Below are 13391 nucleotides of genomic sequence, written 5' to 3'. Positions count from 1 at the left end.
ATCATATGTAACTAATAAATATAAAACATAAAAAATTTCATATAATTTTTGCATATAGTTTTTTAATTACTCTCAACTTAATAGTTCCGTTTTCACTTCTATCGGCAAGTCCTACGACTGCTACTGTTTTTTAAAAATTTGCATAATGGTTTCTAAATCTGTCGTCATAGGGTCTTCTTAACATAATACTATAAAGCTTATCCCTTTTTTTTTTTTTTAACTTAGTCAAAATACTATTATTTATACATGGGCTTTTTAATTTTGCTTTTAATAAATCTACTTGAAAGTTCTTTTGTGTAGGAGCTATTTTGAATTGCATTATTTATATTCTTATAAAAATACTCTAATCACATATTAACAACCCTACAAGAAAAGACTACATCCCAATCACAATTCTGTAACTGATTATTTTAATTTATCATTATCTACAAATTTTGTACTATTAACTAGCATAGATTTATTAGTTTCAAAATTAGCATTCTGAACGTTAAAGGTTACAGCCACCAAATAATGGTCAGAAAGTCCCAAATCAAAGACTCCCAAATATATATATATATATATATATATATATATATATATATATATATATATATATATATATATATAAATATAAATTACAAATACGGTTACTGTTTAACTAATGCATGTTATTTCTGAACACATAGATGAAAAATTGGGATAAGAATCATGTTATATTCTTGAAATGTAATGGTATTTTGGATGGTTTTCTATTTCAAGCGGACGTAAATGAAACGTGATAAGAGAGCTCAGTAAGATAGAATGCATTGTCAAAGACATTTCTATTTTAATGTTAACTTGTTAATATAATAGCTTTTACTAAGAAAGAATTACTAACATATATTTTCAAAAACTCACTTAAAAAAAACTTGTTCCCTCAGCATTTAGTTCTCAATATGAATCTTTGCAAAAGTACGCAATGCTGAAATTTGAGTTATTTAAATTTACCAGACTTACTAGTTGTATTCATCTAATTGATTATATTTAGAGGGAATTTTCAATAAATCTCTATAAATGATAATACCTCGGAATGTTAACATGAAGCTTCATTGAAAATATTGGCCAAAATTTAATCATAATTATAAAGAAATTATTTTATTTCTTTTATCATTAAACGGGAAGCACAAGGTTGTTACTTTAACAGATTTTTTAACTGACGGTATTTAAAACTGACACGACTTTCAGATAAATTTTAAACCATTCCAGCAGCAGTAAGACGGGTTACTCGGGTTATTGTTTTATTAAATGAAATGAAAAATTTAATATTTTTTTCTGGCACTGTCGGCATTTTGAAACATATGATTCAGTTGTGATGTATATGATAAAATAAGATTTGAATTTTTATACGAATTAGTATATATGAACATATTGTTATGAAAACAACTTAGTAGTTAACAATATTTTTTTATTTTCAAACCATTTAAGATGTCTAAATAGTACAAAAATCACATGAAGCGATTCAAAACATTTGGAAGTTCATTAACACGTAATGTTACAATATGCAAAATAACTACCTAAGTGTAAACATGTAAAAATTAGTTTAAATCGTATAAGGGAAGCCAATCAAGAAAAATATATTCAAACTATTTTTATATTTTTTATAAATACATACATTTTTATTGATTAAGAGCAGATATTAAGTACGTATTTAATTTCTAAGTTTAAGAAAAATAAGTTTATAAAGGTGATGGTTTTGTGGCGTAAGTAAATATAAACGTAAGTAGTGTACTGTACGTTCAAACGAACTGTAACTCTATGGCGCTAAAACATAATTTAAAAGTTATAAAAGAAGAATTATGACCATTAGAAAAGGTCTCTAAGTGGCTCAATACACCAAAATTAATGTTAGAATCTTTACCTCGTTCAAACAGAACTGGCCGGATATAGATTTTATTGATTTCATTGATATCATATTATCATATCAGATACAACTCAATGGGTTATTCCACATGACATTTGAGAATTAAATCTCACCTTATCATCATCACAGTAATAATGAAACCCATCGAAAACATTTTTATATTTAAACATCCCAATAAAATTTCAAAAAATTCAAAAGTTAAGGGAGGGAAGAGGATGATTAGGGTATGTACTAATGGTGTTTTTTTTATTTTGGGGTACATGAATCACAATTGGTGAAAATATGCAATAAATTTGTATTTTCTGGAACTTTGTCATAATCGTAATCCACGGAAAGATCAATGAAAACTATTACAAACATTTACAGTACTAGTATGCTAAACAGCATAAAATAATCTAAAAGATTCAGTAAAATGTATCAAATAAACAAAAATTAGGTAAACATACTCTTCTCATATGGTGAGCTGGAAAAAAGGGAATCGTAAACACTCATTATCTTGATATGTTATGAGATATTTCGCATTCATATACTCAGATACACACAGTTCAGATAATCGCTTTCATACATTCAGATTATGATTATGGGGTTTTTTTACAAGCTATCAAAGTTTTATAAGGGTTCTAATCCTTTATCCCTTCATAAAGGAGAAGAGGTAAATGAATATTACAAAGATTCCGTTATCCAACCGTTTACATGTAGGTTTATTTTACGAATATTTCTTTGCTCTTCTCTGTGTACTGTACCTAAATCACCTCTGTTAAATTACAACATATTTATAATTCTCATCAGTACAGTTGGGAAAAGTGGAAAAAGTTCTCATCAGTTATCAATACTGATAAATGTCATCAATAAACATCGTAATAGAATCTTTGAGTTTTATAAATTTTGAAGATTTAATTTAAATTTTACAAATAGTTTTACATGGGTTTTACGTTATAATCCTTTCCAAAATATGTTAAATAGTATAAAAAAGTATTCTCTGACGTTACGCCTGTTGCTAATACAAATATAGCAGAATTCTCCGTTACTATACGCTTTATCGTTACATGTATTCAATAGAGGGTGAGGGGGTGATGGTGCAAACTCTGTTGTTTATAAGTATAGATTAAAACGTTTGTTTTATAATTCTTATTTATAATGCAAATTTTTTCATACAACGTGTACTAAGTGAGAAAGGAATATGAATTCCAAAACGAGATATATAAAGCTATAAATTAGAGCAACATTCTATTCATTGGGATAAATGTACTATTATTGCTGCTGGAGATTATACTCATAGTAGCAATACGATGGAAACCAGAGTATACTGTGGGATGAGAACTGTAGTATACGTACTTGAACGGATGATACGTTCACTACTAGAGCTTACATTAATGCACTATCAAGAGATCTAATATCACAATCTAAAATCTATTTGAACAGCCCTAGAGCTTTGCTCTATCACCAAACATCAAGTTCTTTAGAAAAATAAAAGCAAACCAATATAACATCACACATTGTAGGCTCAGTTGTGTTAGTACTGTCCGACACTTTCCACACGGTTTACCGCAATTCAGGGTGATTATGGTATCGTGTTAGTGCCATTACCTAACCGACGACAAGTACTATTGGCCATCACATGTTAATTATGCAATCCATCTCTCAGCTCATTACGCTCCAAGTGGATTACTCTGGTAATGGACTGTGGGAGAGATAAACAACACTAGGTGGGTTTCACAAACTGACTTCTACATCATTTGAAATATTTAAAATTCCACCATCGCGAATTTCAAAAGTGGCAAGTTACGGATCTCGTGTTTTCTCATGCGTATTCGTATCAAATCTAATAAAACATGGAAAAAAAGCTTTGATCTAAAGATACAGGTAGATTGTTGAGCTGTGGTTTCAGGTATGTTCAACCACAAACCTGGAAGGTTATGTGAAGGCTAGCATTGTCAGTATAAGAGATACACTTTTAATGAAAGTGACAACTAGTCAAACACCAGTTCCTTAAAACTGCTGAGAGATTGTTGAATGTCCAGAACCCATAAAGTAGTGATTAAAAGAAGGTTAAAAATTATCGAAGCTATGGTGGGAAGGATTGATGTGAATGTGAATTTTGTGTTTAGCTCCAATCTTAGTGTGGCGTCTGGAATCTGACTGTTACAGAGTTGAATCCTGGAATATTGAGTCATGTTCACCTGAAGAGATCCAAAAGAATAAAAGAAACTCAAAATTAACTCTTTACATCGTTTCGACTAAATCATCGACTATAAAAATATAATGTAATATAGATTAAATATACTGCAAAATGTTTTACACTTAGCTTGCCTTATTGACTAAATGTCATTTTCAAGTTGATGATGTAAAATGAGAACCAATATTCGCTGTATCTTTGATTATCGAGAAGACTTGCGGTTAGTGAAGTGACCTATACGTGATATTTCGGGATATTACAATTATCTCTACTTTCGTCTTTTGTATTGTATATATATATATATATATATATATATATATATATACACACACACAATATATATATATATATATATATATATACACAATATATATATATATATATATATATATATATATATATATGATAGTTTTAAAATAGCTCAAATCTTAAAAAGGAATTTTTATTGCTTTAATAAACTGTTGTTGTAGCAAGAAAATCTCAAAAAGTCCTTACCTAATACTCCTGTTCAAAACGTATTTATTAGTAAAAGAAAATCCTTATTTTATATAAATAAATAAATAAATAAATATATATATATATATATATATATCTCGTTTGGAAATCTCAATTAAAAATACACTTAATCATCGACTATAAAAATATAATGTAATATAGATTAAATATACTGCAAAATATTTTACACTTAGCTTGCCTTATTGACTAAATGTCATTTTCAAGTTGATGATGTAAAATGAGAACCAATATTCGCTGTACCTTTGATTATCGAGAAGACTCGCGGTTAGTGAAGTGACCTATACGTGATATTTCGGGATATTACAATTATCTCTACTTTTGTATTTTGTATTGTATATATATATATATATATATATACACAATATATATATATATATATATATATATATATATATATATATGATAGTTTTAAAATAGCTCAAATCTTAAAAAGGAATTTTTATTGCTTTAATAAACTGTTGTTGTAGCAAGAAAATCTCAAAAAGTCCTTACCTAATACTCCTGTTCAAAACGTATTTATTAGTAAAAGAAAATCCTTATTTTATATAAATAAATAAATATATATATATATATCTCGTTTGGAAATCTCAATTAAAAATACACTTAATGTGACAGATGGTAGAATATAAAATAATCTCTGGTGACTCATGTTAAAAATTTTGTTATATGTTTGCTTTGATATTTTTAACAATTCTGCAAAGCATAATCAGTCAATTTTGGTAATGGTAGAAAACAGTTTATTTAAAAATTTATAGTTTCAAAAAAGCAAATCTTATCCGTTCTGGAATTTTCCATAGTGGAATAGTAAAACGTTTTTAAAGCTATAATAAGTCGGTCCCAAAAACTAGTTTGGTCTTTTGAAAGTGACAAAAGTAGTCACATTAAACTCCAAAGTTTATAACTCAGCGTATAGAGCGATGTAAATCTAAATGAAAAGCCACACACTAACATTAGATTTAGTTCTCGTTTATATCAGTATCACACGATCACACGGTAATAAAGGAAGAATTAGTGGTAAAATAAAGATAAACCAGAATATAGTACACCAACCAGATATTATAAATATTTAGTGGGAATAATGCTTACACTGCAGTCCCGTACAGGAGAGGTCCTGGCATATTCATTAGAGCTCCAGAACCCTAAAGTAAGGGTGGATTTTTAAGTGGTGGATTATGTAAAGCCGTCCACCTGGGGTAATAATATTCTTCTATTTCCATTAAATTTACTGTTGCGTTCAGATATATTCAAACAATTTATTCCAGAAATGTTCAAGTAAGAAACACAATTTCTGAAAATATGATGGATTATAGTATATATAATTTTTTAGGTAAAAGGCGCATTTATTAGTACATGTATTTTAATATAAAGACTTGATTGAAAGCTTGATTGTACATCATGACTTATTTTATAATTTTATGACAATCCACAAGACATTTGTTAGCCTTATATATTCAATCATATTTTTAAATGCCATCAAATTGATGTGAAAATAACAAAATTCTCAGATTCGGCTATCGGATTTCAAATATTCGTTATGAAATACATTTATATTACTACAATATCTTTAATTGTAATGAGTTTCTTATACAGTCTACATTAATATGTGTAATTTAGGTATATGGGTTACTTAAAATATTTTGACTCTTGGGAGTCAAGTAAAATTTGAACATACAGGTAGTTAAATATGTTGCTAAATTATTAAATGATGATAATCTTTTTCCATTTTTAGTTTAAAAACTAGATGAGTACGTAATCTACTTTCCTTGACAGTTTATAGAGAATGGAATGATTTTAATTTCAATCATAACATGAATTTAAACTAATAAGTTTAGTAATCATTTGAAAATCTACTCACTGATAAATAAAGCGAAATAAAGTTAAGAGTGGTAATGTTAGTGATTCATCCTCTTATGATTGTCCTCTATGGTGGTAATATGTTACAACGATACTAAAAAACCGACATTGCCGTTGCAACTAAACTAAATTTATAAACAACGGTAACAAGAGTGTTCTGGTTTCTTAAAACACACCCTGAGTGATGTTTGACAACCAAGCATTTTATATATTTAAGTTGTCTAAAATGTAAAATAGGCTAAAACGTTTTTAGTGTAATTAAATACATTTTTCAGTTCTACACTATCCGTATTATTACACAACTTATAGTGCTCGTCTCATAAAGTCTTAAAATAAAGTACTTGGTAGTGAGTAATAAAGTTTAATTAAAATTGCGTAGATGTGTGTATTTATTGTTTAATAAAATATAAAATATAATGATATTAAAGTATAGGTATTAACTAAAGAAAAAATAAAATACAGGATTTACTTTCTCTCTTCATGGAAAAGATAAAGAACAATGCGACAATAAGTAGCCACCCTCTAGAAGTGTTTCGAAGTGGAGGTTTTTGTTGCTTGATCAACCTTTGTTTATTGTTCCTTCTTCGAAATCTCTTAAGAGTTAGGATTTTTCTTATCCCTCGACCGAGGATTTCTTCATTCAACAATATCCTAAAGTGTAATCTCTATAATTCCACTAATTGCTTCATTAAATGCATACTAAACTGATTGAAAGCTTATCTTCTCTTAAAACGTTAACAGTGATCTTTCGAGGAACTTGAGTGTTTTTAAGAGGATCACCTGATTTTTTGTACAAAAAATATATTGGTTTGATAAAATTATTACGTGATGTTTTACAGTTACTTGGTCTGAGTTAACCATAAGAACGGCGCCATTGTCTACTCTAGAGCCGGAATAACATTATAACATTATTTAATTCACTTAAGACAAGAAGCTGAGTAAACTTCTCATTGAACTTAGTCCTAAAAGAACCTTTGCGCTTGCTTCGGGAGTGACAGGATGTTTAGATGTGCTAGGCTAAGGAAAGGGGCTCTATCCTGCCGATATATTATGTTAAATCCACAATGAGGAAGGATAGCGGTCACTATATTTTAGTCATGCCATCTCAGAAGAAGAGGACTTAGCTCTGTTTCGGGCTCTTCCAGTGAAAGTGCTTACGGTCATGTTTAGGCATGCAACAATGCTTAATACTACATCCACTCCATCCCCCACAATAAATTAGACCTGTCGCTCAACCCCTTCACCTCAACATCTCGAAATATTATGCGGTTAGTGATATGATGCTACTGATCATCCCTGGAGTTAGCCAGATGTAAGTAATACATCGGTTTTTCTGCACCTAGGTTTTATACTGAAAGGTATAAATCACCCAGAAGTGAATACTCCTGGGGAAACCGAAATAATATACGTTGCAGTCGAAAATGTGAAGGGGAAATTTCTGTTGTATACGTTTTGAGGTTTTCTATTTCGGTTGGAGTAGATGTGTTTAAAATAGCTTAATGTGGTATGGAGCGAACGCATGTAAGAATGTATGTTTATGTGTGCATGTCTTATACGCTGTATTTATTTTGAGAGTCCCTTTGTTCGCCATCATTTTCGAGTGTGCGATCCAAACATTATATTAGGCCTACTGACAGAGTAATCATTTTTAATATTTTAGATTGTTCAATGATAAAAAAAAAAAATTATTAAACATAAGAATAATACAAAAGGTATATTTGTTCCTACAACATATTTTTTTGTTATTGCAATTGTGGGTATACCTGTTAATCTGGTTTAGATTACAGCTGTTAGGTTAGAATGAGGAGGGGGTATGTAGGTAAGTGGAAACTTAACCTAGAAAAAAAATCAAGTTTGGTTGTATTGATAAATAAGACACAACCTCACAAGTTTATTTAAGATTCTTCTTAACAGTAGAGAAATGTATGTTTTATTCTTTGCCATATAGTTTTAGAGCTATTTTGATAGTTATATTTCCGAATAATAGATACAAACCCTGCAGTTGACTAAAAGTAGGTTTAAAAAATTTTTAAGTATTGAGTATTGAGAGCAGGCAAAAGTGCTAGTTTATTAGCACAAATTTTCAAACTTATAAAGAGTTAAAATTTTAAATTTTAAAAGTGTTCAAGAAAGTATGCCTTTTCTAAATTTCACGATTCCGGGATAGGCTCTTTCTCTTGTGGAAGTGTATTAATAGGAATCAAATAGTTTTACACTCGTACATCACTAAAATAATAATACCGCAGTAAATACTGATGGCAGAAATATAAAATTTAATAAAAAAGCTATAAAGCCTCACTGATGACTTTCTAATTCAATTTGTTGTCCCGATTTGTTGTTGGATGCCAATGTTATTGAGTGGGAGGGGTTGGGGTGGAACAGTGCCAATAATGACCACTCCATGTGGTATTGCTTTACAGGAACCTGTTATACTGATGATTGCCACTGAACCTCAGGTAATTGGAGATAACAGCCATAGTGCATTACTTGTTATAGATTCCTTTCACACCAAATCTATTTACGAAGTGATTTACCATTTTAAATTTAGTTAAAAATAGCCTATAACTTCTTTTAAATATTTTAAAGGTGTTTTCAGTGTCATGATTGTCTCAATACAGAACCAGTTTGATAAATGGTTTCTTTAAAAGGAAAAGCTTTCATGGTAATGTGAACGAGCTCTTATATTTTAGGAGATATCGTTTCTGCGAGGAATATAAAGATCAGTATTTGTGTACTGCTTTAGCATTCCTACTAGGAATAAAATTACTGACTGAAAGTCAAATCTGTAATGGTTAAACAATTCAACATACGAGTATGCTATAAGACCAAAAATAATGGAATACAAGTGTGTTTAACATTGTTCTTGATAGGTAACACTGAACTTTGTCCTACTAAAATCAGCTTTATACAACAGTACATCTTTTATCTCAATTACCAATTTTTATGGTAAGTATTATGAAGAACTTAGTTTTTAAAAATCATTATGGATTATATCTTCCATGTGCTCGTACTGAAAATGTTGTAATTAAATTATTATTGTAAAACCAGTCAATAAAAAAAACAAACTTTACATTTTGGCGGTGATGAAATATCTATCAGTGACAGATTTTCTTTGTCAAACAACATGGAGTAACTCAATCAATAAATGTCACTAAAATATAATAAATAAAAAAACTACACTCAAATAATATTATTATTTACTATTCAACATAAAACAGGACGCATACGATTTGCATGACGTTTTAAAGATGAAAGTAAAAGAGTGTATAAAGGAACTTTTTATAAACGAGTGTCCCATTTCTCTAAGTCTTCTTTCTCAGATTCTTTAGTGGGTCTTTAGTGAAAAGGTTGTTTCATCGTAAGCCGCAATCCAGCCGACTTATCTTAGATTGACCACATTCAGACAAAAGAAAACTAGTTTTGAATGTATAAACATCTACTTCTCTAAGTTAAAGGAAATAGTACGAGAAAGGAAATAATAACATGAGGAAGTAAATATATATATAATGTTTTTAGTTAATGATTTGATTTCGGGAATTCATATTTAGTGTAAAAATGCACAATATTTCAATCTTTGTAATTCCCATACCCTTAAAATGAATAATGTATATATATTTGTTATCTCTTTATAATCACAAACATCTAAACTCTTTGAAATCATATGGTCTTAGAGCATTATCGGCATTAATTAAAAGTCATGAAATATATGCATAAATAACCAGACTTCATACAGAAGAATGGACGAGTAAAAAGACTAGCGGTTTTATAAAATCGAGTTGAGAATACTTAAGAAATACATTGTGTTAGCTGCAATGATTCAAAGAAATATAATGTTGGAACCAATAATGAATGTTTTATCCGTTAATATTTTTCTAAGAGTACATATATATATATATATGAGAAAAATTGCTAAGTAATATATTAAACTAAAAGTTATTTATTAGGTATTTACTTAAAATAAGTTATTATTACGTCAAGAATAAAACATTTTGTAAATGAATACGCTCTAAGATGTTTTTTGTTTTCTTAGTTTACAGCTCGTATATTATGGGATCGTATATATAAAATAAAAAGTTAAAATTTGAAATTCATTTTTTCAAAATTGCAGCAATAATGTCAATTAAGTTAACTGAAGTAAACATTACTAAGATACATATACAAATATACGTATAATTGGAGATATAGAGGGAGAAACACAAAAAAATATACTTTTAGTTTTTCTTTTTTGCGATTCTTAAGTAATTCTGAAAAAGGTTACTTATATCGTTAGATAAATAAAAATTTGAACTCACCCCTGGTAGCGTTTTGATGTTATGGAGGGCATTTTGAGCATCAAGGGCGGCTTTTCTCGTGAAGAAGGTGACAAAACAACAGCCTGTAACAAAGGATAATTATGTACTAGAGCCAAAACATATAGCATTACGCGTATTATAAGTAGGAATAAAGAATTATTCAAAATTTGGGTTTGTTATTTAGAAGGGATGGGAACATTTTATTATAACATGAAAAGGAGGGTTTTATGTGCCCAAAAATACTTATATTCAGAGAATAAGCAGTTTGTACAAATTGAAATTAAAAAAAAAAAAAAAAAAAAGTTTAGTAATAATATTGCGCGCTGTCGTATCTTACTCATTAAAGACAAACATCTTTGATTTTGTAGAAATTCGTAGAAAAGTCATAAAGTACATCTAATATGATGTAAAATGCACTTTAAAGAGGTTTCAGTCCTTATATAGGGATATAGTATAACGTTCTTTGAAGTGCCCAAGAAAAATTTCATACCATAAAATTACGTGAAGTCCAAACGCACAATTAAAGAATATAATTTATTTTTTTTAATTTAAAAATTATACACAAAAACACCGTAAATTTAAATTAAAAATGGACATTGCATATGAATTCTTGAAACTAAAGACATTCTCGTCAGACAGACAGTTAAAGACATCTGTCCTACTTTAAATCTATATTATCTACATTTTTTAAACAGCCCGATAAAAATTGGGAATAATATATAAAAAGTAATATATACACGTAAATTCTTAAGGAAAGCTGTGTAGGGGCTTCTGCGAAAGGTAAAATAAACCATTCTATTATTCAGTTGCCATAAAAAGTGTATAGCGTCTACACTCAACAACCACAATTTCAATATGGAGTGAAAATGCGTTTTTTAGCAGACTTTATGAAAATTGTTAGTTTTTGAACTTGCTTGGAGCAACGGAATTATAAGTTCTAAAAAATAATCTAGATGAGGTTTCGGATTAAAAAAATATTAGATTTGTAAATGTTTGTTTATAATAACATACATATTGAGGAAAAATGTTCATTTTTAGTATAGAACATCTTTAAAACTTTGAATAAACATTTAAAATGTAAAATTTTAAGGATACGAATTTTAATATATTTAAATTATTATTTATTATTATAATAATTATTATTATTATATTTAAATTTAATATTTAATATTAAATTTAACTAATTAAAAATTAGTTCCACACATCTTTCTGTAAAAATAAAATTCGACTTTAGGCTGTTCTAAGCATTTCTCCAAACTACTATACCGGACTGAATTGTAATTTGTTTGAAGTTAAACAAAGTTAAAATACCATTTATTATATTTTTAAATGTTATCAAATGGATTTTATATGAAACTTCGTTATCTAAAATGATTGGTCCCTCCTGATTGACACTCAACAGCATGTGATTACGGTAAACCACCACTGAAGAAATTTCAAATCACGTGGCAGTTTCGTATTAGTTGATTCCCAATCACTTTCCATGCAGCATAAATTCACTTCATATAATGTCCCATGCAATTTGACCTCACAGAGATCATTAATGTAGATTATAAATAAAATTGCACCCAAAACTGACCCTTAAGTTACAACACTCTTTATTTCCACATTTAATTCTACACCTATCTTAACACACTGTTTCCTGTTACTAAATAACACCTTAACCATTAATATGCCATTCATCTAATTCCACATTTATACAACTTTAAAAATTAGGTTTTATTTTAAAAAAAATTATTATTTTGAAGAAATTTTGTTATCCTAAGTGAAATTAATGTTTAAAATTTTAGGAAAAGCATAACAGCAGCATCCTTAAATTTCTTAAGAAATATCTTAGCATTAAAGCTGAAATCATTATATATCGCAAGACAAAATTTATTTTAGATGTAATTTATTTTCATAGGCAAGTACTAACTCTATCAAACACCTGCTGCGTTACTAGTTTTCAGTGATTTTACTATTTGCAAAAACTCTTCTTTAATGACTGGTTCTATAAAAAGTGATTTGCTGTATTAACGGTAAATTTATTTTGAAATTTTTAATTAAAAAGAACTCTAGGTATATTAAAAAAGAATTTGTTGTGTGTATTTTGAAACTTTATATGGATTATGTATAATGTCATTGTTTATTTAAATATATTGAATAAGCTTTGAGTAATTTTGTCTATTAATTGCCCTGTCAATTTGATTCATGTTTACAGGTAGGTTTTAAATCTTCTTTGCTCTGTTCGATCTGAATTCCTCATAGCTCCTTTGTGAGTAAATTTATATAATTTCGTAGTTTATTTCTAATTTGCTTGTAATAACTTCGTAGCTTTTCATTATGTTGATATTTTTAACGAGTTTATGTTATTTCTTCCCTTAAAGTTCATGCACATAAAGTCATTTATCCATGGTTTTACTAGTTTGTAGTTTTTCTCATTTTCTTTAATTTAAACCTTAAATTTATAATATGAATCATAAGTAGACGATGAGCCAGCTTCATGTATATGGACATAAAAAGTAACTATCGATGGATGTGAGGACTTCTCATAAAAGATCCAAGTGCAATTATATTTTAGCGAATCATTTAGATTCAAACAAAGTCATGATGATGAGGTGTATTGACCGGAATACACCTCCTAGTCAGTGGAAGAGTTCATCAGATGAATAATCTCGAAAAATCATTTGAATAT

General features: G+C 28.7%; 1 protein-coding gene across 13 annotated transcripts in view; it reads right to left on the bottom strand.

Annotated features, from left to right (window-relative positions):
• The window catches only part of LOC124357269 (CUGBP Elav-like family member 1), a 1015984-nt gene that overhangs the window by 310692 nt on the left and 691901 nt on the right, over nucleotides 1-13391 (bottom strand). For all 13 annotated transcript variants that reach the window (XM_046808844.1, XM_046808846.1, XM_046808854.1 and 10 more), the window contains one exon: nucleotides 10718-10800. In XM_046808844.1, coding sequence (XP_046664800.1) covers nucleotides 10718-10800 — 83 coding nt within the window. The remainder of the gene's footprint in view (nucleotides 1-10717; nucleotides 10801-13391) is intronic.

This window comes from Homalodisca vitripennis, chromosome 3 (assembly GCF_021130785.1).
Source record: "Homalodisca vitripennis isolate AUS2020 chromosome 3, UT_GWSS_2.1, whole genome shotgun sequence".
Classification (NCBI taxonomy): domain Eukaryota; kingdom Metazoa; phylum Arthropoda; class Insecta; order Hemiptera; family Cicadellidae; genus Homalodisca; species Homalodisca vitripennis.
This window is presented reverse-complemented; position numbering and strand designations above follow the sequence as displayed.